The sequence below is a fragment of the Phocoena phocoena genome, chromosome 11 (assembly GCF_963924675.1).
Source record: "Phocoena phocoena chromosome 11, mPhoPho1.1, whole genome shotgun sequence".
Classification (NCBI taxonomy): domain Eukaryota; kingdom Metazoa; phylum Chordata; class Mammalia; order Artiodactyla; family Phocoenidae; genus Phocoena; species Phocoena phocoena.
The window spans coordinates 17,114,711-17,141,921 of NC_089229.1; the positions used below are offsets into that span (position 1 = coordinate 17,114,711).

A 27,211-nucleotide genomic window follows, 5' to 3' on the forward strand; every position below is an offset into this window, starting at 1 on the left:
GGCCATGGAAAAGAATTTTTATACCCAAACCTTAATTGTTTAATTATCAGCTCACAGGGAAGATGTGAACCCATATGCTTTTTTTTTTTTTTTGGCTGCATTGGGTCTTTGTTGCTGCACGCGGGCTTTTTCTAGTTGTGGCGAGCAGGGGCTACTCTTCATTGCATCGCGCGGGCTTCTCATTGCCATGGCTTCTCTTGTTGCAGAGCACGGGCTCTAGGTGCGCGGGCTTCAGTAGTTGTGGCTCGTGGGCTCTAGAGTGCAGGCTCAGTAGTTGTGGTGCACGGGCTTTGTTGCTCTGCGGCATGTGGGATCTTCCCAGACCAGGGCTTGAACCCATGTCCCCTGCATTGGCAGGCAGATTCTTAACCACTGTGCCACGAGGGAAGTCCCTGAACCTGTAGGCTTTTAAGTTTATGCCTAAAAAGGGATGCCATCTATGCCCTTAAGAAAGTAGGAAATAAGGGAAAATTGTTTTCCTCATAGTCAGATTTTAACAGTGAGGCTTTACTAACTTAGAATGACTTTCTGGAACATTAATGGATCCCATTTAGATTGAAGGAAAAATATTCTAAATCCAAATCCTGTGGAGACGTATTCTAACGTGGAGGAATGAAAGTTGGAAAGAACTCTGGGGAGCTGGGGTTGGTTCTTTGCCAAGACGGGAAACTCATAGGAGGTGGTGACCCTCTGATTACCTCTACGTGCACAATCCTGCAACTAGCCTGCTTCACCTGGTGGCTCTTCATCACCATCTTAACAATCATCATGTCAACATGTTACCTTAGGCTTTGTGAAAAGGTTTCATCTTGGGAGAATTTACAGAAGGCATAATTGCTTAAAGACAGTCCTTAAAAACTTTAACTCCTTTAGTGCCGCTCTTATCTATGCGGTGTTTATATTTATTGACAATCACTGCATTTTTGTGCATCAGTGTTAATGTTCTAAAAAAGGAGATGGAAGAGATGGGCAGTAGTGGCTCATTTTATTTTTAAGTACCATCGTGGGTTTTGGAGTCAGATGGCCCTGGATTCAAATCCTACCTCTCCCTTGTTTTGCTAGTATGACCTTGGAGATATACTTGATATTTCTAAGTCTTGGTTTCTTCATTCATAAAATGGTACAAAATGGGGGATAAGAAAACAGGATAGTTGTGAGGATTAAAATAAATGAAATTATGTGCAGCCCTCAATTCCTTATCTGGAATCTGTGGGGCCAAATGTGGGGTTCAGAATCATTCACATTTGAGAAGGTCAATGTGGTATATAGGACCTTATGCACAATTTACAGCAGGGTCTGGGATAGTATCTGTAATGAAGCACATTGACTTTTTTTTTTTTTTTGCGTTACGCGGGGCTCTCACTGTTGTGGCCTCTCCCGTTGCGGAGCACAGGCTCCGGACGCGCAGGCTCAGCGGCCATGGCTCACGGGCCCAGCCGCTCCGCGGCATGTGGGATCTTCCCAGACTGGGGCACGAACCCGTGTCCCCTGCATCGGCAGGCGGACTCTCAACCACTGCGCCACCAGGGAAGCCCCACATTGACTTTTCTGCAGCAAATTACAATATACTATAAGCAAAGACTGTAAGTGGCATTATCAGTGCAGGTCAAGTTTGAAGCCAAATGACTGCATTAACTTATAAGAAACCTACAAGGACTATAAAGAACATTTCATTAGTTCAGTCCACGTCTTAAGACCAAATGAGTTTATGCCACTTAGCAAGGACTGTAGAATTCTGGACCGTGTGAAAAAACATAGAATTGTCTGGTATATAGGAAAGCCTTTAAAACATTTTTAAAGCTTTTACTTAAACAGTGCTTTGTGTCAGACACTGCATTAAGCCTAATGCATATTGTCATCTACCTCAATCAGAATTGTGTGAGTTGGTGTTATTCCAGTTTTACAGATGAGGGGAATAAAAGGCAAATGGAAGTTAGTTACTTGCTAAAGGTCACACAACTAACAAGGGGTGGGTGACCCTAGGTTTGACCTCAGGTAGTCTAGGATCTGCTCTTGACCCCTATGTTATACTAGATGTTAGCTCTTGGCATCTTTTGGAGGTGGGCATAAAAAATTGCAGGACATAAAAGCATTGTCAATATTGAAGTAGATCTTGCTCAGAATTATACCCCTTTTAACTAAGAAACTTATGCTTATTTGTTAACATCTGGCCTCATTTCATCAAGGAGTTGAAATGCCTTGTAAAAATATATGCAATCCCAATGATTATAATGAATAATCAAGGGAGTTAGAGCAAAGGGAAAATGAGGAATACTTAGGTGTGAAATTATTTTCACTACTACCTATATAGCATGTAGTCTGAGTTCCATGTATGTCAATAACTATTTTACTGTGTAGATCTTTGAGCCTTTTGTAATGCTCAAGTCATCTTGTATGATTAAAAAAAGAGTGTTTATTATCCATATGTCTTCTATCCATACTAATACCTGTCACTGTTTAATTGCTTTGCAGGTTTATTTAAAAAACAAGCTGAAGGTGGCACTTATTGGTCAGAGCCTCTTTGGACAAGAAGTCTACAGCCACCTCTGCAAAGAGGGCCACCGAGTTGTGGGAGTGTTCACAGTTCCAGATAAGGATGGAAAAGCTGACCCACTGGGTGAGTGTATCTTGAAACAACTGGATCAAGGACTGCACTGGTCTCCACTCTGCCTGTTGAAAGCCTTCTTAGGCCAAGTCTATTTGTGTGGCAGATACAGACTCAGAAACTCTCCCTTCTCTGTGGGCCTCAAGACAAAAATGCCGGCCCCTATTTTACTAAGTTTCTCCACTTACCTCCATGGTAATCACAAGGTCCCTCAGAGGAATTTCCAAGCATGTGTTTTTCCTGAATTACACTTGTGACTTTCCAAAGGTGCTATGGGACATCTAGAGTAATGTCTGTTGCAGAGGTGCCGATAGGAATGCAGGGAAGGCCACACCCAACAATAGCAATTGATGTGGGGTCATAAAGAATACATTTATCTCAGAACAAATTATAGCTATGACTGCTTGGTTATTAAGGTAGGTAAAGAAAATAGCCATCCTCAGAGCAAACCTACAGCGTGATTCTGATTTGCATGCTATAGTTATGTTGAGAAAGAGTGCAAGAAACAGTCTACAGGTAGGGAATAAGAACTAGCATCTAGAAATCGTGACTTATGACTTGAATCTTTATAAATCACTGGTATGATGCAATACATTGGTTGGAAAACAATATCTGTGATAATCCTAAAATTTTACTTTCCTTTCTTGGAGGAATCAGCTCTGGGGTTTATTCTAGTTCTTGTTACTGGGGTAGTTGGATGAAGGCAGTCAAAAGGTACAAACTTCCCATTATAAGATAACTAAGGGCTAGGGATGTAGTGCATAGCATTGTAAATATAATTCACACCGCTGTGCGTTCTATGTGAAAGTTGTTAAGAAAGTAAATTCCTAGAGTTCTCAGCACAGGGAAAAATTTGTTTCTTTTCCTTTAATTTTATATCTATCTGAGAGGATGGATGTTCACTAAACTTATTGTGATAATCATTTCATGATGTATGTGAGTCAAATCATTATGCTGTACACCTTAAACTTACACAGGGTTGTGTATCAATTATATCTCAGTAAAACTGGAAGAAAAAAAAAAGAGTCAAGCTAAAAAAGAGTTGGGCCGGGCTTCCCTGGTGGCGCGGTGGTTGAGAGTCCGCCTGCCGATGCAGGGGACGTGGGTTCGTGCCCCGGTCCGGGAGGATCCCACATGCCGCGGAGCGGCTGGGCCCGTGAGCCATGGCCGCTGGGCCTGCACGTCCGGAGCCTGTGCTCTGCAACGGGAGAGGCCACGACAGTGAGAGGCCCGCGTACCGCAAAAAAAAAAAAAAAAAAAAAAGAGTTGGGCCAAGAGCACATATGCACATGGATTTAACCACTTGATTTAGAAATTATCCGTGTTTCAGAAAAAGATTATCTCAACCTGGGAAATTCTGAGGGAATCTGCCTCCTGAATTCATACCTGGCTCCAAGGGCAGAAGGGGACAGATTCCCGTCACCGGGACTACCTGTCTCATCATTATCTATTCCCACCAGCTTTGTGTGTGGGATGTTTGGAAGGACTTACATTTGAGATATCAGATTGGCTGTTGAATCAGGAGGACCTCAAATAATATTAGCTTAAATAAGAGAGAAGTCCCTTTCTCAAGTTTGGATTGACTGTCACAGCTGTTGTGGCAGCCAGATATTTATCACAATGAAGGCTCCTTCGGTTTGTTGTCTTGCCATTATCAACACTGGGCTTCCATCTCATGGTCCAAGGTGGTGGCTTCAGCCCCCACTATCAACTCTGCATTCCAGCAAGCAGAAAGGGCAAGATGGGAAGCAGAGGGCAAGCCTTTATTAAGGGCATAATCCAGAAGTTTTACATATTACTCCCACTTGTATCCTGTTGGCTAGAACTTAGTCATAGGCCAAATCTATTTGCAGAACAGGCTGAGAAATACAGATTTTATTTGGGGTGGCCATGTGTTCAGCTAAAGTAGAGGAATCCTTGGTAAAGGAGGAAAGGGGGCAACTAAGAGTCTCTACCATGTACAGTGAACTTCAGAAGAATTGCAAGCATGTGACTCTTACACCTCCTTTCAGACTGTTTTCCCTGGTGCCTGGTCCCAGCATATGGTTAACAGTGTATGTTCTAGAATCATGAAACTAGTTCTGACTCTGCCACTTGATAGCCATGTGACCCTGGACAAGTCACTTAAACTCATGAAGCTTAGTTCAGTGATACCCATCTCACGTGGATTAAATGAGATAATGTATGTAAACTGCTCAGCACGGCACCTGATTCATAAAAAGGATCAATAATGACAGCGGCGATTTTTGTTGTCGGTATAGTCAACTAGAGCAACAAAAAATAGTCCTGGGGCAGCCAAAAATCAATATTGGGGAGCAACACCTGAATGGCTCAAGCTTGTCTCAGTGGAGTGGATTTTTCAAATGAAGACTTCTAAGTCTCTTCCACCCCATTTTTCTTTCCCAGTCTAACCTTTCACAATTTTCTCTCAATTTCACCACTTTTTTTTTTTTTGCGGTATGCGGGCCTCTCACTGTTGTGGGATCTCCCGTTGCAGAGCACAGGCACTGGATGCGCAGGCTCAGCGGCCATGGCCCATGGGCCCAGCCGCTCCGCGGCATGTGGAATCTTCCCAGACCGGGGCACGAACCCATGTCCCCTGCATTGGCAGGCGGACTCTCAACCACTGTGCCACCAGGGAAGCCCTCACCACATGTCTTTCACCACCATTTACCCATTTTCCTATCATCTGACATTTTGTTTTGTTCACAGCTTTTTGAACATTTTAGGAACATTTACATTTTGTAAACATTATTATACTGGTCTCTCAGATTCTGCCAGTTGGATTGACTAAGGCATCACCTTGAAGGCCAGGGCCATTTTAGGACTTGTTAGGCTTTAGCCTTTAGGCTTCATGGAGGCATCATCCCCTGCAGAGTCTATGAATGTTGGTGATTAGATGGGAATAAAGGAAAGGAAGCCCAAACATGCAGGTACAATGCCTTAGTTAAGACTTCTGGATATTGCCGAAAATGTGGTTTCTTTGTGTTATTGATGGAGAATAAATATATATATACTTAATATAGGCAAGGTATATAGTTAATAAAAGCGCTATTTTATTATGGAAAAAATGGGCTTGTGCTGTCTGTACTTTGGAGGACCATTCCATTTCGCACAGAGGTAGGAAGGAGTCATTCCTTTCAGAAGGGACAACATTTCCTGAGCAAAGAGCCTGGGATCTGCTTCAGTAGGGCAAACCCTTATGGGGAGCACGGATTCTCCACTCTTGGCCCCTCTCCTCCACTAACTTATGGGCGAGTTTAGGAGAAGGAACTAGACAGATGCAGCTCAACTCAGCTGCTTTTGAAAGCGCACCCCTCCTCAGATGGGACTCAAACCCAGCCACACCTCGGACTAGGGCCGGAGCCACAATCCCTGACCTAGGATGGGACTTGAACCCACTGTCTTTTCACTGAAACCGCTTACCTAGCGTCAGGACTTACTGAAGCTCAGGTTCTTTTGTCTCAGCACAGAAAGAGTTCAGGGTGAGGCAGTGGCAGGCAAAGACTGAGTTTATTCGCATAGGAGGCTTGAGGGATACAAGCAGGCCGGCCAGGGAGTGCAGCCCCAAGAACAAGAGGGCTACTTTTTTTTTTTAATGTTTATTTATTTATTTGGCGGCACTGCTCGCGGTGCGGGGGATCTTCGATGCCGAGTACGGGACCTTCGTTGCGGCATGCGGGATCTTTAGTCGTGGCATGCGTGCGGGATCTAGTTCCCCCACCAGGGATCGAACCTGGGCCCCCTGCATTGGGAGCACGAGTCTTAACCACTGGACCACCAGGGAAGTCCTCAGAGGTCTACATTTTTATAGTCAAAGAAAAAATGGGAGGGGAGAAGACCACCTTCTTCCTCATTTTGTGTAGATGTCAAGGCTTACATCATTATTTCCTCCTTTCACCCTACATGGTCTCACCGGGACTGTCATGGCGCTATTTAAATCATATGCATATCAGCAAAAGGGTGGTAACATATACTAAAATATGGTAATTTGTCTCAGGTTTTGGTATAATGTCCCCTTCCACCTAGTTTCTTTCCCCTTTCACCTGTTTACCTGTCTTGGCTACATGCAAGAATGCGGTTTTTCTCAGGGTCTGTTATCTTATAGACCTCCCAAGGCCGAATGCAGGCTTATATCTGTTTTTCTGTGGTATCAGCCTAAGTAAGTCTGTTTAGTTTCAAAATGTTCTGATTGTTGCTTAGCTGCCCGATGGTCTGGGCATTTTCTGGTTGGTGTCTAGCTTATGGTGATCTCCTGAAGTCTCTCTCTATCTGTCTTCCCCTAGTGGGATTTCTAGCTGTGTAACTATCTTATTCTATCCCTATCACTTTCTCCATTTATCTTTTGGGATCTGCCTGTTTGGCGGGGAGAGTATGTTCCAGTCTACAGTTTTCCCTGTGACAAAAGGGACTTCCCCCCAGGAAACAGGTGTGGGAAGGGAATCAAGGTTTTCCATCTGTACCAGAGGCTACGTCTAATTGGGATGGTGATGTTTTGGCACTTGACTCCAAATCTTAAGAAACAAACAAACAAATGTCCTTTAAATGGCTGTATCAGTAATAAAGGTACAAATTTTGATCTATAAAAGAAGCAGCTTCAGTTAAAATCTCAAAACGTTGTCTAGCCACAAACTTCTGAGTTGAATCATTATGCCTTAACTATATAGATAAAAATCACATTAGAAAAATAGATGCATCTTGATAAAATTGTATCATGTCAAATCCTGGTCAGAATCTAAATTGTTCTTTACCATGTTTTATTTGTAAATGTTTCGTGAAATTACAATGTGTGGATCCATAGTAATACAAAATTATGGCTAAAACTTTTTTGATGAAAATAATCTTCTCTTTCATGCTCAGCTTTGGCTGCAGAGAAAAATGGGACCCCTGTGTTCAAGTTCCCTAGATGGAGAGTCAAGGGCAAGACCATAAAGGAGGTGGCGGAGGCCTACAGATCCGTGGGTGCTGAGCTAAACGTGCTTCCCTTCTGCACGCAGTTCATCCCCATGGATGTAATTGACAGCCCTAAGCATGGTTCCATCATTTATCACCCATCTATCCTTCCCAGACACAGAGGAGCCTCTGCTATCAACTGGTGAGATTTTTTTTAAATAACCAAGATGGGCCCATTCCCATTGCTTGTAATCTTTCTGTGTTTTACCTAGGTGATCAGGCAACTAGGTATGCTTGAACAATTGTGAGGTCCCGATTGACTGCTACTGTTGCACAAACTCCCCTGAGATCTAGAGGTACTGCATAAGCCAGAACAGCGTTTCCCAAGAATAATCTATGGAGTATTGGCTCTATCAGATATAACTAGGTATTGAGCAGGCAAAGGTCCTGTGGTTAGACAAGTTTGGTTTATGCTGGATTTCTTTATCTCAGGACTCAGAAATTTTAATATGTGCTTTAATGTGGGCATCATAATCTCCAAGAGGGAATCTGAGTACAAAGTGTTCCCACGCTTATTTGGCCGTAGAACATTTTTTTGCATAGAATATCTCAAGTACATTTCAGGAAATGCTGAATTACCTGAAATTATCTTTCTCATGGTGTGACTTCCCCCATTCTACTTTAAGCCTCTTGAGGGGAAATAGGACTCTGGTCTAACATTTTTACCGCCATATGTCCCAGTATCAAGAACACTGCCTGGTATACTGTAGGTGCCCAGTCCTATAGGTATACTATACTGTGGGTCAAGGTGGGCCTTTCCCACCTTCTCTACCTTTTCTCCTTTACCTGCACATCTCCCAGCTGTCTCTTAGTGTCAAGTTATCAGATAGGCAGAAAATCTATACTTAGTTTAAATGTGGTAAGAAAAGCATTTCATTGTATTTTAAGACCAATTATATGAATTGATTTCTTTTTTGCTCCTGGAAATAGTACGATAGTGAATATCTTTGTACTTAAACATGTGTTTTTTTTCTCAGTTCACATTGCTTGCACATGCAGAATCACTGGGTCAAAATACGTGAATATTTTCAAGGCTCTTAGATAACACAATGCCAATTAATTCCTCAATATTTCTGAAAAGAGTGGTTGATTGACTGGTTGGTTGATTGATTTAGGTCTTGCTTGATTAGTAGCTCAGAGAGGTAAAAATGATTAGATGGAGAGCATGGCTGACCTACCAGTTCATACTCTGTCTATATTAGCCTGCTCTCTGATATTCTTTTATGTATGTATTTCCATATATCTGGTTTATTGTATGTATTATGAGGTCTGCAGGGCCAGCATTTCCTCTTAGGCTAAATTTATAGAATACAAAATACAAATAGTTGAATTAATCAACCATCTTTTACTACAATTTATAGCTAATCTAGAACTAATTCTAGCTCTAAGTGATGCTTGTACCTGAATTACACAACCTAAATTAATTATCAGTTCTCCTTTTCACATTGCACTGATCATCTTCTGTTTTATCTTCCATTATCTTATTCTGCCTAATACAGGGTCAGGTACAATGTAGGAACTGGACATGAGTGGGCAAAATTACTTGATGCTGCAGTAGAAAGCCGACACCTGGGAATCAGTGAGGGGTAGTACTAGTGGTCTCTAATGGCTTTTTGAGTAGACTCTAAGTCATTAGTATGTGTTAACAAGAAAGACTACAGAGATGAGGTTGTATAAAGTAGCAGTACCATTAAGTTCTGCTTTTTTTTGAGTGTTTACATCTCCCAGCTCTGCTGTAATTTTCACAATAGTTTCATTCACTGTCTATTTTCCACTGTAAACACCTTGTACTTTAATGTCACTAATTTATCACCTTATGATACAGTTAACCAACATTTTATGTTGAAACTCTTCTTTTCCCAGGACTCTAATCATGGGAGATAAGAAAGCTGGGTTTTCTGTTTTCTGGGCTGATGATGGTTTAGACACAGGACCCATCCTCCTCCAGAGGTCCTGTGATGTCGAACCCAATGATACAGTGGATGCACTTTATAATCGGTTTCTCTTTCCTGAAGGAATCAAGGCCATGGTCAGTATATTTATGCTATCAAGGAGAATTTAGTAATGCTTTAAAGTTTTTCTTTTATTGAGAATTTGCTTCTGTGAATTTGTACTAAAAATAAAAAGCCCCAAAATAAAATTAGATTTTATATTTACCAGTAGGATGGTATTTTGAGGGTGGAAATCTGCACTTTAGAATTTCTTAGTCCATGAATCTAACTTGTTCTTCTGAGAACAGTGATCAAGTGGATAAAGCAGTAATCAAACTCCTTCATTCGTTTTACCAAATATTTGAATCTCCAACCCTGTTTATAATGACTAATTGTAAAGAAGCGGCAGAATCTTAAGAAATTTTGATATGTAATTTGGGCTTTCTTCAAAAACATTTAAAATCAGTCTATGTAAAAGGGTGAACTTTAACACTGCTTTATTTGTTCAGATATGCTCTGGATTAAAGGCTCAAAACATGTGCACCACAAAGAAAAAATACATTAACCTGTAAAAACATTGAAAGATAATATCCATGTCATTTAATGTCTTCTGTAGTTTGATATGGTAGAAGTACAACACAGAGATGGACAGTAAGATGATATAAAGAAGCAGCCATTGATTTGGGAGAGAGGAGAGCAGTGCTTCGTATCATTTAACGATTAAGAGAGTAGTTCTCGTTTTACCACTTATTTGCTGTATAATAGGCAGGTCACTTAGCCTCTTTAGCCTTGGTTTCCTCATCTATAAAATGTGGATAATACTGCCTGACTTACAGGGTTGTTGTGAAAATTAAATGACGTTTGTGTAAAGCCTCTGGCACACTTAGGCGCTCAAAATGATCATTAAAATCAAAATAGTATTTTGTGTGTTCAGTAGCATTCGAGCAAGCCTGGATCCTGTACCTGGTGATATTATAGCCAGAAACAGGTGGAACGAATGAGCTGTAAACTTGGCCCTGTTCCCATGTGGCTCCCACCACGTGCTCTTTTGGCGGTTGGAGTACTCAGCTGTGAGTACTTAGAGAGAAAACTGAGAACTTGAGCTCACATAGGTCTCCCAGTGAAGGAGAGAGGCTCTCAACTCAAGGTAAACATAAATATGGCATGGAAGGGGATGTAGGACACATCCCAAAGGCAATCAAACTCATGGACAGTTTTAATTGTTTTTTTTTATTCCAGGTGTCCTAAGCTAGAAAGCCAGTTGAATTCCTTAAATATGACTTTCTAGAATCATCGTGATGGGCAGAAATAACCCACAATGACTTATTTTACAATGATATTCCTGAAACTTCCATTGAAACACCAAGGGGAGATTGAAATTTGCTTAAATAAAGGAGTCATTTTAAAAAGTACAGGATGGAGATTGGCAGTAGATAGACCTGGATGCAGATCCTGCTTCTACCACCTACAAGCTATCTCTGTGATCTTGAGCTAGTTGCTTTTTCTCGGGCTAGTAGCTTGAGGCTTTTTGCAGGCCTCAGTTTCCTCCTCTGGAAAACAGGACTAATAATACCCATGTTGTAGGACTGGTATGGTGCTGCAAGGGATATTTTACATAAAGTAGCCACCACACTGCCTGGCATAATTATGGATCCAAAGAAATGGTAGTTATTTTTATCAAAGTCTGACTCTCTGGACAGATTTATATGTAGTAATTCTGTTCAACAGAAACTTCAGTTAAACAGGCCATGCCATTGTTGACCACTGGGCTCTAACACAGTTAATATTTTTGGCTTTAGGTGGAAGCTGTCCAGCTCATAGCCGATGGAAAAGCTGCTCGTATGCCCCAGTCAGAAGCAGCTGCAACATATGAAGGTATCCAGAAAAAGGAAAATGCTGAGGTATTTATATCAACTCAGTAACACATCTCAGAGTTTATTGTTGTCCACCTTTAAGCAGTTCTCAGTTTACCATTTCCTACCAAAAGGTAGATCTCCAAGGGAGGCTGCTACCCCATCCCTACTCATGTCCGCCACTGATGGAGAGAAATGTTTCTATTGCCTTTGAGACTTGCAGCATTAGAAGTTCAACCTGTGCTTTGTGCATTTCTAGATCTCTTGGGATCAGTCTGCTGAAGCTTTACATAACTGGATCCGAGGTCATGATAAAGTCCCTGGAGCTTGGACAGAGATAAATGGACAGGTATGTTCCAGGAACCTTTTTTTTTTTTTTTTGCATATAACCTTTGTAAGAGGTATTACACTTAAGTCTAGGCTTCCTCTGGTTCTTCCTTTGGTTGTGAGGAGAGTCTGTGTTCTAGGTACACGTGACCAGCTAAAAGAGCTCTAGGTACACGTGACCACCTCCCTCTTTACTCCCCATGTATTGAGCATTTGGTGTGAAGCAGACACTAGGCACAGCCTCTGCTCTCAGGGCGACTGCAGTTTTATGGAGAAGGCAGAGAAGTGAATAAACACGCACAATGAAGTAAGACAAATGATGTAACTGAGGCCCAGACTCGGGTGTCTTAGGAAAGGCTTTCTAGAAAAGCTAACTGTTTTGCTTGCACTTCGAGAAGAGGTCAACAGGTAGAGAATGAGTCAAAGAGTTAAAGACCCAGAGGTAGGAGAGCATATTACCTGGACAGGGACTCGCAGTAGAGTTCAGTGAAGCTGTAGCTCCAGGTGTGAGGATCAGGTGTGAGAGGCATGGGGAGAGATGCAGCAGGGGCAGTGGGCGGAGGGGGGGCGGGCAGGAAAGGCCTTCTAATCCCTGTGGGATCTCTACTCAACTCAGCTTCTCAGGTTTCACCTCTTGTAGGAAGTCTCCTGACCTCACACGCCCAGCCTGGCGGGATTGGGCGTTCCTTCTCTCTGTTCCCGTAACGCCCTGCCTAGCTCTGACACAGCATGTTATATACTATAAGCATCTCTTTATGTATCTCTCCCTCTTACCCCCGTAGACTGTGAACCCCTCAGGGGCAAGAGCATCATGTTGTTGTCTTGATACTCTCAGCACTTACACAGGGTTCTTAGTGCATATTAGGTGTCTATAAAAATATGTGGGATCAGCGAAGGACCAAGGGAAGAGGTTTAGTGCAATGCTTAAAGGGTGGGATTGGAGGGCATTATGGTAAGTGAAATAAGTCAGGCAGAGAAAGACAAATACTGTATGATATCACTTATATATGGAATCTAAAAACTACAACAAACTAGTGAATGTAATATAAAAGAAGCAGACTCACAGATACAGAGAACAAACAAGTGGTTACCAGTGGGGAGAGGGAAAGGGCTGGGGGGCAAGATAGGAGTAGGGGATTAAGAGGTACAAACTATTATTTATAAATTAAGCTACAAGGATATATTGTACAACGCAGGGAATATAGCCAATATTTTATAAGTATAAATGGAGTATAACCTTTAAAAATTGTGAGTCACTATATTGTACACCTGTAACTTTATATTATACATCAACTATACTTCAATAAAAAAATAAAGAAGGCTACCATGGACATCCTTGCACATGTACCCTTGATCACATCGTTAGTACTGGGTGTATATCTTAGACTAGAGTGACATCATCATAGCATATGAATATATTTTACCACAACTGATAATACCCAGTTTTTCAAAGCAGATATACTCACACAAAAAAGTGTGGGCTCTGAAGCCAGAATGTTTCCATTAAAATTCTGGCTTTGCAACTATTTGCCGTGTAACCTTTGGCAGGTTATTTAACCATTGGGTGCAGGTTATTTCACCAATGGGTGCCTTGGTTTCCTCATTGTAGAATGAGACTAATAATAGTGCCTCCTTCATAGGTTTGGGGTTGTTGTGAAGATGAAATGAGTTAATACACGTTAATTCATCAAAGTACTTAGTCCCTGGCATAGAATGAGTATTCAATAACTATTAAATATTATAGTGCTCAATAAATGATAGCTAATGGACATAGAATTATAATAATTATTATAACAACAAATCAATTAGTATCCAGTTCTCTTAGTTACAGTCTGGATCCAGTCCTGTTTCCATAAGCCGACACACAAAGCCCCTGTACCTCCCATCGTACATCCCACTGCAATATAATAGTTTGTTTACCGCTCTGCATCTGCCCTCCCTGATACCCCACCAACACCTCCACTTCCCCCACAAACCCTACCTTCAGGCTGCAAAGTCTGTGAGAGCTTTTATCTCATTCGCCTTTGTGTCAATGTGCATAAATGATAAATGTATACTCGTGTCACCTGGATGTGCGGCATTTCTTAAAACTCTTCAGTCACACATTCACAGACTATCTCTTGCTTTGTGTCATTTCCATAGATGTTTGATATCATTGGGGGTGGGGGGGTCCCAAATTTTGTCATAGATGAGAATTGCAACTTCAGCTTTTTTGCCAGGACTGCTGCTCGCATACACCCTTATAACCAGCCTCCACTTCCCCCTTTCACAACCTGGGTTTGATCTCTTTATTAGGTGGTCACTTTCTACGGCTCATCATTACTGAATAGCTCCATCCCTCCTGGAGAACCACTGGAAATTAAAGGTGCCAGGAAGCCTGGTCTTGTTACCAAAAGCGGCCTTGTTCTTTTTGGTAACGATGGAAAAGCAGTGAGTATTCAACATGGTTACCTCTAAAATAACTTTTTTGGTTTCCTTTGATAAACCCAAGCTATTGAGGGACTAGCTTTCACAGGGTAGTCTGGCTTTGCAGTGGGATGTGGGAGCTCAAGGTGTCTGTGCTCCATTTCTCTCTGGGGATGAGCTGGCTCTAGGTACCTTGATGAGAAGGCTTCTCAGGACGGGCCCCGAGGACCCGCACAGCCTGGTTTGTGATACAGTAGAAAGATCTTGGAGTTTAGTCAGGAAACAGGTCGTGAATCCCTGCTCTGCCACTTACTGGTCTTGGACAGGATGCCTCTCCCCTCGGAGGCTCAGTTTCCGCATCTGTAAAACAGAGAGTGATCTTGTCTGTCTGCCTTCCCACTGGCAGAGTCTGGGAGGATCAGATGGTGTGGCCCTCTTCAGAGGCTCCCTCCTCTGCCTCACCAGGCAGGCGCCCACCCACTCTGCCTGTGCTTGGGAGCGTGGACTCTGGGCCTCTCTGGGCTCTTGGGCAGCTGCCCAGTGAAGAAAGCAAAAGGACATTTGCAGCTCGCAGACACTTTCTGATGGCTTACAGGATAGATCAGTTACTAAGATTGTAGGCTGCAGAGTCCATCTAGTCCTGGGCTGTAACCCCAGTTCTGTTACTTACTGTGTGGCACTGGGCAAAGTACTTAATTTCATTGAGCCTCCATTTCCTCATCAGTAAAATGGGGATAATAAGGACACCTGCCTCCATCAGGATTTATGGGATTGAATAAGATACTTCAGCATATACGTACTTAGCACAGTGCATGCTGCAGAGTAAGTGTTCCAAAGATGGCAGTAGTAGTAGTAGTACTTGTACTAGTAGCAGTGGTAGTTACAGTAGGCTTTAGACCCAATGCCTATATCCGAATGTCAATTTTGGGAGGGCTTATCATCCATTTTGAGATATACCGTAACTTCCTCCTTTCTGATGCCATGGCTGAAATACCATTTCAGTCCTTTTACACATAACGGTGAGTGCTTTTAATCCTTTTTTTTTTTTTTTTTTGGTACGTGGGCCTCTCACTGCTATGGCCTCTCCCATTGCGGAGCACAGGCTCCGGACGCGCAGGCTCAGGGGCCATGGCTCACGGGCCCAGCCGCTCCACGGCATGTGGGATCCTCCCAGACCGGGGCACGAACCCGTGTCCCCTGCATCAGCAGGCGGACTCTCAAGCACTGCGCCACCAGGGAAGCCCTAATCCATATTTTTATATTTGTCAAATAAGCTGCTTCTTATACGCATATGACTCCTCCCACCAGTCTCACTTCTGAATTGTCCTAATCCTCAATTCTTCTGCTTGTTTTGTTGTTATTTTATAGCTGATGGTGAGAAATCTGCAGTTTGAAGATGGAAAAATGATTCCTGCCTCTCAGTACTTTTCAGCGGGTGAGACATCAGTGGTGGAACTTACAGCCGAAGAGGTGAAGGTGGCAGAGACCATCAAGGTGAACACGGGAAGTTCTTAATGTTACTCTTATCTTGGAAAGCGAAACCATTTTTGTTAACTGGTACCATTAATCCTCAAAGTAGTTGGGATGGAACTTTTATTTCCTCTTTTTCGTATTAGCTGCAAAAGGAAATCAGTGCCAAAATGTATACGCACATAAATAATCCAAGGCAGTTCTAGGTTGTCCTGGGGGTTAGGGGTGAACCTGGAACATGAAGGTTAGGGGTGGAGTCAAGCAGGAACCGAGGCTGGGCTATCTTCAAGGTCCTGCTGGGGGTCATCTCCATCCCAGACAGCCAAGAAGAGCACAAGAACACAGAGAACTGTGTGAAGGAGGTTTTTCATGGGACAAGTCTGGGAGTACAGGTCACTTATATTCATATTCACCGGCTAGAAGTCAGTCGCACGGCCGCCTCTAACTTAAGGAGATGCTGAGAATTGTAATCAATCCAGGAAAAGAAGTAGGTTTGGTGAGAAGCTAACTAGTCTCTGCCACAGCGTTCTACCTGGCAGCTCCCTCATAAAAGTTTCCCGTGTGCAGGTCATCTGGGCTGGGATTTTAAGCAACGTCCCTGCTATTGAAGATTCAACAGACTTCTTTAAATCTGGAGCAAGCTCAATGGATGTTGTCAGGTAAAACCACCACCTTACTGACTCATACCCCTCCACCAGGGATTTTGACTTTGACTTTGAAAATCAAATCGAAATCCTTTGTACTGGTTGTTATCACTCTATTGTACCCATCTACTGTATTTCTCTTTTCTTCATCTTTTTTGGTTTGTTTGTTTCCATGGTCAAATACATGTATTTGTTCCCTTCTCTTCGTTGCTAACCAGGAGTTATTTTCATATTTACTGTACACCTAGAAAACAACCCTTCTAATTATTTGTTTCATTTAAAAATCTGTCTTCATATTTCTTAGTTGATTCTCCTCCAGTTAGAATTGGGAAGTTCTGAGTGAGAACGTTAAAAGGGACTTCTCTATATAGTCTCACCTAAAAGGATACCTTACACTGATTATGCTTACCCCTAATCTTTTTCTCCTATCTCTCTAAGTTACCCGATATGATATATCTAGAATGAGGATTGCCAGACTTCTTGCAAGAGTAAGGGTAATCACTCGACAGTCAGAATTTCTCTACAGAGGTTTCAAACAAGTAGAAAGGGCTAGAGGACTAGAAAGCCACCCTCTGTGGCATGAAGAGCAGACCAGGATCCTAACAGTGACGAGTCTTGCAGAGGTGCTTTTTCTTTGAGGGCCACGCTATGGCCATTTACTAAATAAACAAGGTCAACTCCTCTTGACAATCCTTCATGTCGGCAAAGCAAGTGTTCTTGATGAACATTCTGTCTATTTATTTATTTATTCATTCATGTATTTAACACAATTTATTGAACATTTATGACATCAGGAACAGTTTTTTGCACTGGGGATACAGTCATGAACAAGACAAAGTCCCTTCATTCGTGGATCTTTTTTATTCCAATCATCAAAAACAATCCTCTCAAGAGCAAATATCATTACCAGAAGTTAAAAGTTTTGGTTCCTCAAGTTACAGATTTCTCAGCTACGGTTCATGAGTTCCCAGAACCTTCTCATTTGCTCAACTAAAGATTTCAACATTGTACTTTTAACACTAGTTTTTTGCTAACAAGATACTGTTGCAGGAGTTACCCATTTCCTGTTTGAGTGTCTGACTTATTACCATAATCATCTGATATTATTAGCTTGGACTACCAAGGCACCTCATCTCTCTTAGGGAATACATGGCTGAGCAACCCCTGTGGTGAGCTTTCTAGTATACCTCTGTCTGGTACACCTTTGCTACTCAAGAAATGTCAAATTAGAGCTATGATTTGAAAACTTAACAGTGAAAAATCAAAGAGTTGAAAAGGACTTTACAAATTATATTAACCTTCCCGATGGTTCTGTTTCGTACCTATCTTAGCCATGTAATACAAACAAATGTTTGTTTTATTGTTTCACAGGATCTAGAGAAAGTATTCTACGGTATGACTTTGGTTTCTTATAATCGTCACAGTTCAGAAGTTTTCCTTATTTCTTATTCCTTGAGTATTTTGAAAGGAAAGAAACTGATTTTATGTGCCCTTTATCATCTTGCTTGCAAGTAATTAAAATGTCTTTGCCTTGATTTCTGGTATTTCTAGTCATGTATAAAAAAAATTGCTGGGACTTCCCTGGTAGTCCAGTGGTTAAGACTCCGCACTTCCAATGCAGGGGTTGCAGGTTCGATCCCTGGTCGGGGAACTAAGATCCCACGTGCCATGCGATACAGCCAAAAATAAATAAAATTTTTAAAACATAAATAAAAAGTTTAATAATTGCCACTGTCCTTCAAGACCACTTAAAATTTTTTTTTCTCCCAATCTTATCAATTTCTCTGATTATTATCATAGAAGATCTCATGGGATATAAATAGGCATGTGACATACGTCCTACTTCAAAGCACATTAAATGTAATCACAGTCCCTCTAAACTCTTTTAAAAATGTAAGTAACGTGAGCTGGTTCTTCCTTTCAGGCTGGTTGAAGAGATAAGACAGAAATGTGGAGGACTTCAGTTACAGAATGAGGATGTTTATATGGCCACCAAGTTTGAAGACTTCATCCAAAAAGTCGTGAGGAAACTGAGAGGAGAAGATCAAGAAGCGGAGCTAGTGGTGGATTATGTAAGCCTGTCCATGGTGTCGAAAACCTAAATCGTTAAGACCTTCATACTATAAAAGAATGCTGTACCTTTCATCCATTTGTTTTTACATTTACAACCTTTTTAAAATGACAGTTTTATTGAGATTATAATTCAGATACCATACATTTCACCCTTTTAAAATGTATAATTCGGCCTTCACTGGTGGCACAGTGGTTGAGTGTCCGCCTGCCAATGCAGGGGACACGGGTTCATGCCCTGGTCCGGGAGGATCCCACGTGCCGCGGAGCGGCTGGGCCCGTGAGCCATGGCCGCTGAGCCTGAGTATCTGGAGCCTGTGCTCCGCAACGGGAGAGGCCACAGCAGTGAGAGACCCGCGTACCGCAAAATAAATAAATAAACAAAATAAATAAAATAAAATGTATAATTCATTGTTTTTTAGTATTTCACCGAGTTGTACAACCATCACCACTATCTGGTTATGGAACATTTGTATCACCTCCTAAAAAGAAACCCTGTATCCCTTGGCAGTCATTCTCTGCTCTCCTCTCTAATTTACTTTCTGTTTCTATGGATTTGCCTATTCTAGACATTTCATATAAATGGAATTAGGTAATAAGTGGCCTTTTGCAGCTGGCTTCTTTCACTTAGCATAATGTGCTCAAGGTTCAACCATATTGTAGAGTAGATTATCACTTCATTCCTTTTTCCTAGCCAAGTAATAGTCCATTGTGTGGATAAACTACATTTTGTTTATCCTTTCCTCAGTTGATGTACATTTGGACTGTTTCTACTTTGGGGCTATTATAAATAATGCTGTTATGAAAATTCATGTATAAGTCTTTGTGTGAATATATGTTCTCAGTTCTCTTGGGTAAATATCTAGAAGTGGAATTGATGAGTCATATAGTAACTCTATGTTTAACTTTTTGAGGAACTGCCCATCTGCTTTCCAAAGTGACTACACCATTTTACAATGCCAGTAGCAATGTAGGAAGCTTCTAATTTCTTCATGTCCTCACCAACATATGCTATTGTCTGTCTTTTCTCTTTCAGCTGTTCTAGCAGGTGTGAAGTGACATCTTGTTCTGGTTTTGATTTACATTTCCCTAATGACTAATGATAAACATCTTTTCATGTGCTTATTGGCCACTTGTATGTCTTCTTTGGAGAAATACCTATTCAAATATTTCACCTGTTTGGGGTTTTTTTTTTGTCATTGTTGTTGTTTCTTTTGTTTTGTTTTGGTTTGGTTTTTTTGGCCTCACCAAGCAGCTTGTAAGATCTTAGTTCCCTGACCAGGGATGGAACCCAGGCCGCTGGAAGTGAGGACACCCAGTCCTAACCACTGGACCACCAGGGAATTCCCTCAAATCCTTTGCTTCGTTTTTAACTGGGATATTTGTCTTTTTCATTTTTGAGTTGTAGGAGACCTTAGTATATTTTGGATACTAGACCCTAATCAGATTTATTATTTGTAAATATTTTGTCCCTTTCTATGGGTTTTCTTTTCACTTTTTTGATAGTGTCCTTTAACACACAAAAGTTTTAAAATTTGATTAAGTCCAATTAATCTGTTTGTTCTTTTGCCACTTGGGCTTCTATATGTCTTGTTTTATGCCTTTTTTGCTCCTCTACTCCTTTACTGCTCTCTTTTTTGTTAAATGGATATTGTCTAGTATGCCAGTTTAATCTCTTTTGCTATATATTTTTATTTCCTTAATGGTTGCCTTGAGGATTTCAAGAGACGTTTTTCTTAAAACATTCTAGCTCAGATTAATACCAACTTAATACCAATAGTGTAGAAAAAATTTGCTACAGTATAGCTCTGCTCCCTACCCCCTTATTTGTGCTATTACTGTCATACAAATACATCTTTATACATTATAAACCCACCCACATAGTTTTATAATTATTGCTTTATGCAGTTGTCTTTCAAATCATATAGAAGAAGAAAAGGGTTTAAAAACAAAAAAACATTTATACTGATTTATATTTACCTTTGTCAGTGTTCTTTATTTCTCCATGTAGATTTAAATTACTGTCTAGTGTCCTTCCATTTCTGCCAGAAGGACACTTTTTAGTACTTTTTGAAAGGCAGTGTGCTAGCAATGTTCATGTGCTAGCAATGTGCTAGTTTCATTCATTTGGGAATGACTTAATTTCTCCTTTGTTCTTGGAGGGTGTTTTTGCTGCATGTGGAATTTTCGGTTGACAGTCTCTTTCAGCACTATGAATATATCATCCTATTGCTTTCTGGCCTCCGTGGTTTCTGAGGATAAGTCATCTGTTAATTTTATTGAGGATCCCTTTTATGGGATGAGTTGCTCCTCCCTTGCGGCTTTCAAGATTCCCTCTTTGTCTTTGGCTCTTGACCATTTTTATACGATGTGTTTAAGATGGATCTCTGAGATTTTTCTACTTGGAGTTTATTGAGCTTCTCGGACGTGCAGACTAATGTTTTTCATCAAATTTGGGACATTTTCAGCCATTATTTCTTCAAATATTCTTTCTGCCCCTCTCCCCTTCTCCACTCATTCCTGGGACTCTCATTATGCACGTGTTGGTACATTTGATGGTGTTCTGCAGGCTTCTAAGGCTCTATTCATTTTCTAAAACTATTTATTCATTTTTAAAATTTATTTTGGCTGCGCTGGGTCTTCGTTGCAGCACGTGGGATCTTTAGTTGTGGCATGCAGACTCTTAGTTGTGGCATGCGAACTCTTAGTTGCAGCATGCATGTGGGACCTAGCTCCCCAACCAGGGATTGAACCCGGGCCCCGTCCATTGGCAGTGCAGCATCTTACCCACTGGACCACCAGGGAAGTCCCTCTATTCATTTTTTAAATTCTTTTTCCTTCCTATTTTCAGACTGGATATCTCTATTGACCCATTGTCTGGCTTGCTAATTCTTTCTTCTGCCTGCTTGAATCTACTGTTGAACCTCTCCAGTGACTTGTAAAATTTCAGTTATTGCACATTGCTTTTTTTATGGCTGAGTAGTATTCCATTGTTTATATGTATATGTATATATGCTACATCTTCTTTATCCATTCATCTGTTGATGGACATTTAGGTTGTTTCCATGTCTTGGCTATGTAAATAGTGCTGCTATGAACATTGGGGTGCGTGTATCTTCTCAAATTTAGAGTTTTGTCTGGATATATGCCTAGGAGTGGGATTGCTGGATCATATGGCAACTCTATTTTTAGTTTTTTAAGGAACCTCCATACCGTTTTCCATAGTGGCTGTACCAATATAATTCCCACCAACAGTGTAGGAGGGTTCCCTTTTCTCCACATCCTCTCCAGCATTTGTTATTTGTAGACTGTTTAATGATGGCCCTTCTGACCTGTGTGAGGTGGTACCTGATTGTAGTTTTGATTTGTATTTCTCTAATACTTACTGATGATGAGCAGCAAGCTACCCTCTTGCTATTTTTTGTTTCTTTTCTAGGCATCATCAATTTCTCTATGTAAAATAATTTCTGAAATCATTAAATTTCATTTTTAATGCCTTCATTGATGTGTGACCTTATGCCAATAATGCTCTTTCACGTGTATATTTTTAATTATGTCTCTTAATAACTGTATGAAACAGGTGTATTATCCCCATTTTATTGTTGGAAAAACTGAGATTTATAGAGGTCAATGGACTAATCTAAATTCACTTGCCAGCTAGTAGTAGAGAGTACAATTTAAGCAACACATATGTAAGAGAGGGAAAGTGAAAACAGGGAAGAACACTGGAAAGAAAACTTAAAATGGCACCAGCGTAAAAGGAAACCTATTGACAGGCAATTTCAAAACTTTGAATGACAGTAGTTGGTGCACTCCACAGATGTTGCCACTAGATGGTGGTGTTTCCATTATCTTGAGGTCTTCTGAGTCATATTTCACCTCTATGAGGAAGAAAACAGATCTTTGTAAAGCTCCCCCTAGAGTACTTCGGTCATCACAGAAGCCGACCTCCTGTCTCAATGGCCAATCTAAGCATCATAAGGCCTAAATATTACACATGCTTGTCTCTTCTGGACAGTAAGCACTAGAATCCCATTGACTTAACGCCTCCCTCTGCATTAGTGAATAAGCTTCTTTATTGCTCTTTGGTATCAAATGCATACGCACAGAAATCCATTGAATCTACTAATATAATTCTCTCTCTTAGGTTTCAAAGGAGGTCAACGAAATGACAGTAAAAATGCCATATCAGTGCTTCATAAATGGACAGTTCACAGATGCCGATGATGGAAAGACTTATGACACCATCAACCCAACAGATGGATCTGTGAGTAATTTCTTAGCGTGTGTAGTGACCACTGATCGTGGATTTTTTTCATTTATACACTGTTATAAAACAGTCTTAAAAAGTTACTTATTCTACTACTCTGACCCTGAGCACTTAATATAAATGTACTTCATGCATTTCTTTCAACTATTCATTTCTGGTACTGGCTGCTGTTAACTACAGTAACCAACTTTAAAGAATGAATATTTATGATGAATTTAGATGGATCACTATACCTATACACATCAGAAGCACAATTCCACATAAAGCTATATGTGTGAAAAAGAAAATCTCAGACTTTGCAAGCTCGTGGTGAGAAATTCAGCTTCCCCAAGGCAAGAGAAGAAATACAGTTTCCTAAATGTGTCTTCTCATAGTGTAGTGTGACATGCAAAGTACTAAATTTTAGGCTCATAATTTTCATGTTAAAAAATTGTTTCTTTTTCTTTACTATATTACTGGAAGTATTGATTTTCCATCATAAAAATTCTTTGAATTTTATAGTATAATAATTAATCCCAAGAAACATAATTGCGTATCTCCATATATAGATAACCTAGAACCTATTTTTTCCTACCTTGAAATAGACGATATGCAAAGTATCCTATGCCTCTTTGGTGGATGTTGATAAAGCAGTGGCAGCAGCCAAAGATGCTTTTGAAAATGGTGAATGGGGAAGAATGAATGCACGAGAAAGAGGAATATTGATGTACAGGTACGATTTTTAAGGACGCAGCCTGTGGCCTTTGGATACTGACCAAATTGCCAAGATTTTAAAAATTTCTTCAAAACATTCTAGCATGCACTTGTTATATAGCACGTCTTTTGTCCCTTGCATCCTATAAAATCCCATATATATGAGTTCCTGATTTTTGTACTGTTGCTTGTTTCAGTCAGCGTCCCTGTACCGGAAGAAGTTTAGTAAAGGACTATGTATTTGTAAAGATGTGAGCAAAGTCAAGGGAATCCGTCAAAGGATAATGAAGCACCCAGGCAGGGGTAGAACAGGGGGAAGGTGCTCTTACTCCAAGGCCTGAAGGGACAGAGGAAGGAGCTGTTACTAGAATCAGGTAAGATCTATAGCTGTAGGAGAAGACCACACTACAGCGGGTTTGGGTAGAGGGACGCAGCATCTGCTGGTCTACAGCCCATCGCTGAGGCAACCGGAGGATTCAAATCCCAGACCATTTTATCCTCCAGTTCGCCAGTCTCTTGGGGGTGCCTCCCACTGGCCCCTCATTAGCAATGCCCAGTGAGAGAGCACGGGAGCCCGTGATGTAGTCTATAAAGGTCATCCTCCAGGGATCACAGAGCAGGGTGGAGACGAGAGCACATGGAGAACATCCAGCACCCTGCTGTTTCCAAAGGGACATTTTAAGTCTACTTCATGTGTAGGGAGTAGAAGCAAGGAGGAAAAACACTAAGGCCTGGAAAGGGTATTATAAATCGGTAGCTGAGTATGCCAAGAGTAATCAGATTCGATCATAAATTCAGTTTTCTACTTACTAAAAGCCAAATAGCTGACTTTGTCCAAAGATTTCTTGGAACAGGATCTGAAAGAAACATTAGGGAGGAGGATTTCAAGCCTGACTTTGGAATGGTCCAAAAGGAACATCTCAGAATCACTAAAGGAAGGAAGGAAAACAAATGGAAGAGGTGAACACAAAAGATGAACTTGGACTATGAACTTATCTTCCCAAAGAAACTAGACACCAAACAGAAACCTGTTGCAGTGTTTATCATTCATTCCTTGTTTTTCTGTCTTTGTCCTTTTCAGCTAGTGTTGGAAATATTTCTGTCCCAACCAGAAAGCCTCAAGTGTTCCTGGGTTCTCTAGGAGTGTGGTTTGCCCCCTAACATCTCCCAGTATATTCATGAACTATCCACATTCCCACTGTTTTCTGTCATTGATCTCCTTGGATTACTGTGGCTCAACCACTCTTTTACTGCTTATACATCTATGGTGCAAATGATACAGACTTCCAACACCCTCTGCTTCTTCATTATAACTCTTAAAACAAATTATTAATGACAATTTTTGTTGAATGTCTCTCTTCCCTACTAGACCATGTTCTCCATGAGGACAGAGACCTGGTTCATTTGTGTTCACCTCTAAGTTCTCAGCCCTTAGGATGATGCATTAAATGCAGTAGAGACTCAATATTTGTTGAATGAATTTCTTTATGCATACAGACTAGCAGACCTACTGGAAGAAAACCAAGAAGAGCTGGCGACCATCGAAGCCCTCGATTCAGGGGCTGTCTACACCTTGGCTCTGAAGACTCACATTGGAATGTCTGTGCAAACATTCAGGTATTTTGCTGGCTGGTGTGACAAAATTCAAGTAAGTGCAAATGTTGTTTGTCTCCATGTAGATCATTCCAAGAGGAAAAGGGACGAATGTTTATTAGTCTGTAAAGACACTTTGTCAGAGCCACCCCTTATGTAGGTTTTCTCATCTTATCCTTATAACAATCATCTGAGGGAGGTGGATATCTATTAACTCTTATTACAGGTGAGGAAATTGAGGCTTGAGGACAATGAATGACTTACCTATGGTCACATAGTAAGTAAACCATAGAGCTAGAATTTGAACTCAAGATTTTCTGAACCTAAAATCTAATGCTCTTGAGAGCATCTAACAGTCTTGTTGGCATATAGAGAGAAGCCTGGTATCATGGAGGAATTGAAAACTCAAATACCTATAGAGGTCAGAGAGCTAACATAGATGGGCTATGCAGACTGGTTATAAGAACAAGATTTTAAAGACATGAGTTCAATAAAAATTTCCATTTCCTTTTTTCTACAAGAAAATAAATATTACATGTGTGATGATAAATGGCAACTACACATGGCTTTGGTATTGGGATACAGAAGGGAAATAGGGCTTGCAGCAAACAAAAGAATGCATGCCACTCATAGACTCATGGTAACCATTGAAGCACCAGCCGTCACAGCCACGTTCCCAGCAGCAAGGAGGAAGTGGCGAAGAGGGAGAAAGGTAAAGGACTTTAAAAAGCATTCCGATCCTCCTACACCTTGTGCTTACATCTCCCACTGGCTGTCTCTGCTAAGGAGACTGGGAAACATAATACTTTATCTGGGCACATTGCCGCCAACACCATTAATATAGAGTCAGAGAGAACTGGTTCCAAGCCTCAGCTTTGACACTTACCAGCTATTGTTGTTAAAGTTATTTACCTCTCTGTGCCTTACTTTCCTCGTCTGTAAAATGGTCACAATAATCCATACCTTGCAAGTTATGTTATGAGGATTAGAAACAAGTGTTTATATACTACAGGATTAAAGTCTGCACCATAGTAGGTCTTGCACATAAATGTCGTTTTTATTATTGTTCAGCCACAAAATCATACATATATAAGTATTTAGTAAGAGCAGTTCAAGTCCATCCTTCATCCTCAATTATGAAATCCAAATTGCTGTGAAACCTGAAAATTGATTTGTTTGATTGGTTCAGACTCTTTTGGCGCCAAAACCTGACCTGAACCAAGATGAGTCTGTAATCTCTATTCATATCACTTAGAGTGAATATTCATATATTTCACTGAATAAATATTAATATGCTTGATTATGGGGGGCTTCCCCAGACCTTATTGGAGGTTATAGATATAATAACATTGTATAAGGTATACACATTATATTATATTTCTAAAGTCAAAAAATCCTGAATCGCAAAACACACCTGGCCCCAAGGGTTTCAGATAAGAGACTGTACACTTACTTGTATTAGTAACAGCAATAATATTTTATGTGGCAAAACAGATGTATAGCTTCAGTTAAAAGACTACTGTCATGAATCAGTTGGGATCAAATTTGGCTGCGTATAATAGAAAACCCAACTAAGAAGTTTGTTTTTATCTCACTTTCAAGAGTCCAAAGGCAGGCACTCAAGTCCAGTGTGTGAGATAAAGATTCCTGCTCTTTCTTTGCCAGGGCGTCCTTATACCGTATGATCTCTACCCTCATGGCTGCTTCTTGGTCTCATGATAACCACTGCAGTGCCAGCCTTTTTAGCAACATTCTGAGAAGGAAGAAGGAAAGAGTGAGAGTGAGGGGGAGAGTCAAAGAGCATTTTCCAAGCTGAGTCAGCCTACTTTAAAGAGTGTTCCCCTTTCAGTGCTTTGTGCTTACGTCTTCCATTGGCCATCCCTATCTGCTGTGGAAACTGGGGAACGTAGTAGTTTATCTGGGCACGTTGCCATTCCCATTATTAATATAGGGTTTCTGTTACTAAGAACCGAGGGGAGAATGGATATTGCTCAGGCAGTTAACATTCTCTGCCATGCCAAGAAATTGGGAATGGAGGCGATTAAATTAGAACTATGTTTTTTTTCTCCTGTGTCTCAGTTCTTTTGAGAAAGACATAGCAGTTCCTTTTTAGGTGTAGATGTATTTCTCATCAATTGAGCACTGCTTTTTTAATATCAACTAAGAAAAAGCAAGAGAGGCAGACAGAAAATGGCTTCGTTAAGTTTACCCACTGAAATTAGTAAAATAGTATCAACCTTTTTCATTCTTTAGGGTTCTACAATTCCCATCAACCAGGCCCGTCCAAATCGCAATCTGACCTTCACCAGGAAGGAGCCACTTGGGTAAGACAAGGAGAGCGCTTCTGAGTGACTTGTGTTGGTTCGAGAGGACTGAGGATGTCTCTTTCTTCCCCG

General features: G+C 41.0%; 1 protein-coding gene across 1 annotated transcript in view; it reads left to right on the top strand.

Annotated features, from left to right (window-relative positions):
* The window catches only part of ALDH1L2 (aldehyde dehydrogenase 1 family member L2), a 51,413-nt gene that overhangs the window by 6,327 nt on the left and 17,875 nt on the right, over positions 1-27,211 (top strand). The window contains exons 2-14 of the mRNA XM_065888328.1: positions 2,473-2,617; positions 7,466-7,700; positions 9,422-9,587; positions 11,289-11,390; positions 11,602-11,691; positions 13,965-14,099; positions 15,444-15,569; positions 16,113-16,204; positions 18,114-18,261; positions 22,407-22,526; positions 23,114-23,241; positions 24,720-24,870; positions 27,069-27,139. Coding sequence (XP_065744400.1) covers positions 2,473-2,617; positions 7,466-7,700; positions 9,422-9,587; positions 11,289-11,390; positions 11,602-11,691; positions 13,965-14,099; positions 15,444-15,569; positions 16,113-16,204; positions 18,114-18,261; positions 22,407-22,526; positions 23,114-23,241; positions 24,720-24,870; positions 27,069-27,139 — 1,709 coding nt within the window. The remainder of the gene's footprint in view (positions 1-2,472; positions 2,618-7,465; positions 7,701-9,421; positions 9,588-11,288; positions 11,391-11,601; positions 11,692-13,964; positions 14,100-15,443; positions 15,570-16,112; positions 16,205-18,113; positions 18,262-22,406; positions 22,527-23,113; positions 23,242-24,719; positions 24,871-27,068; positions 27,140-27,211) is intronic.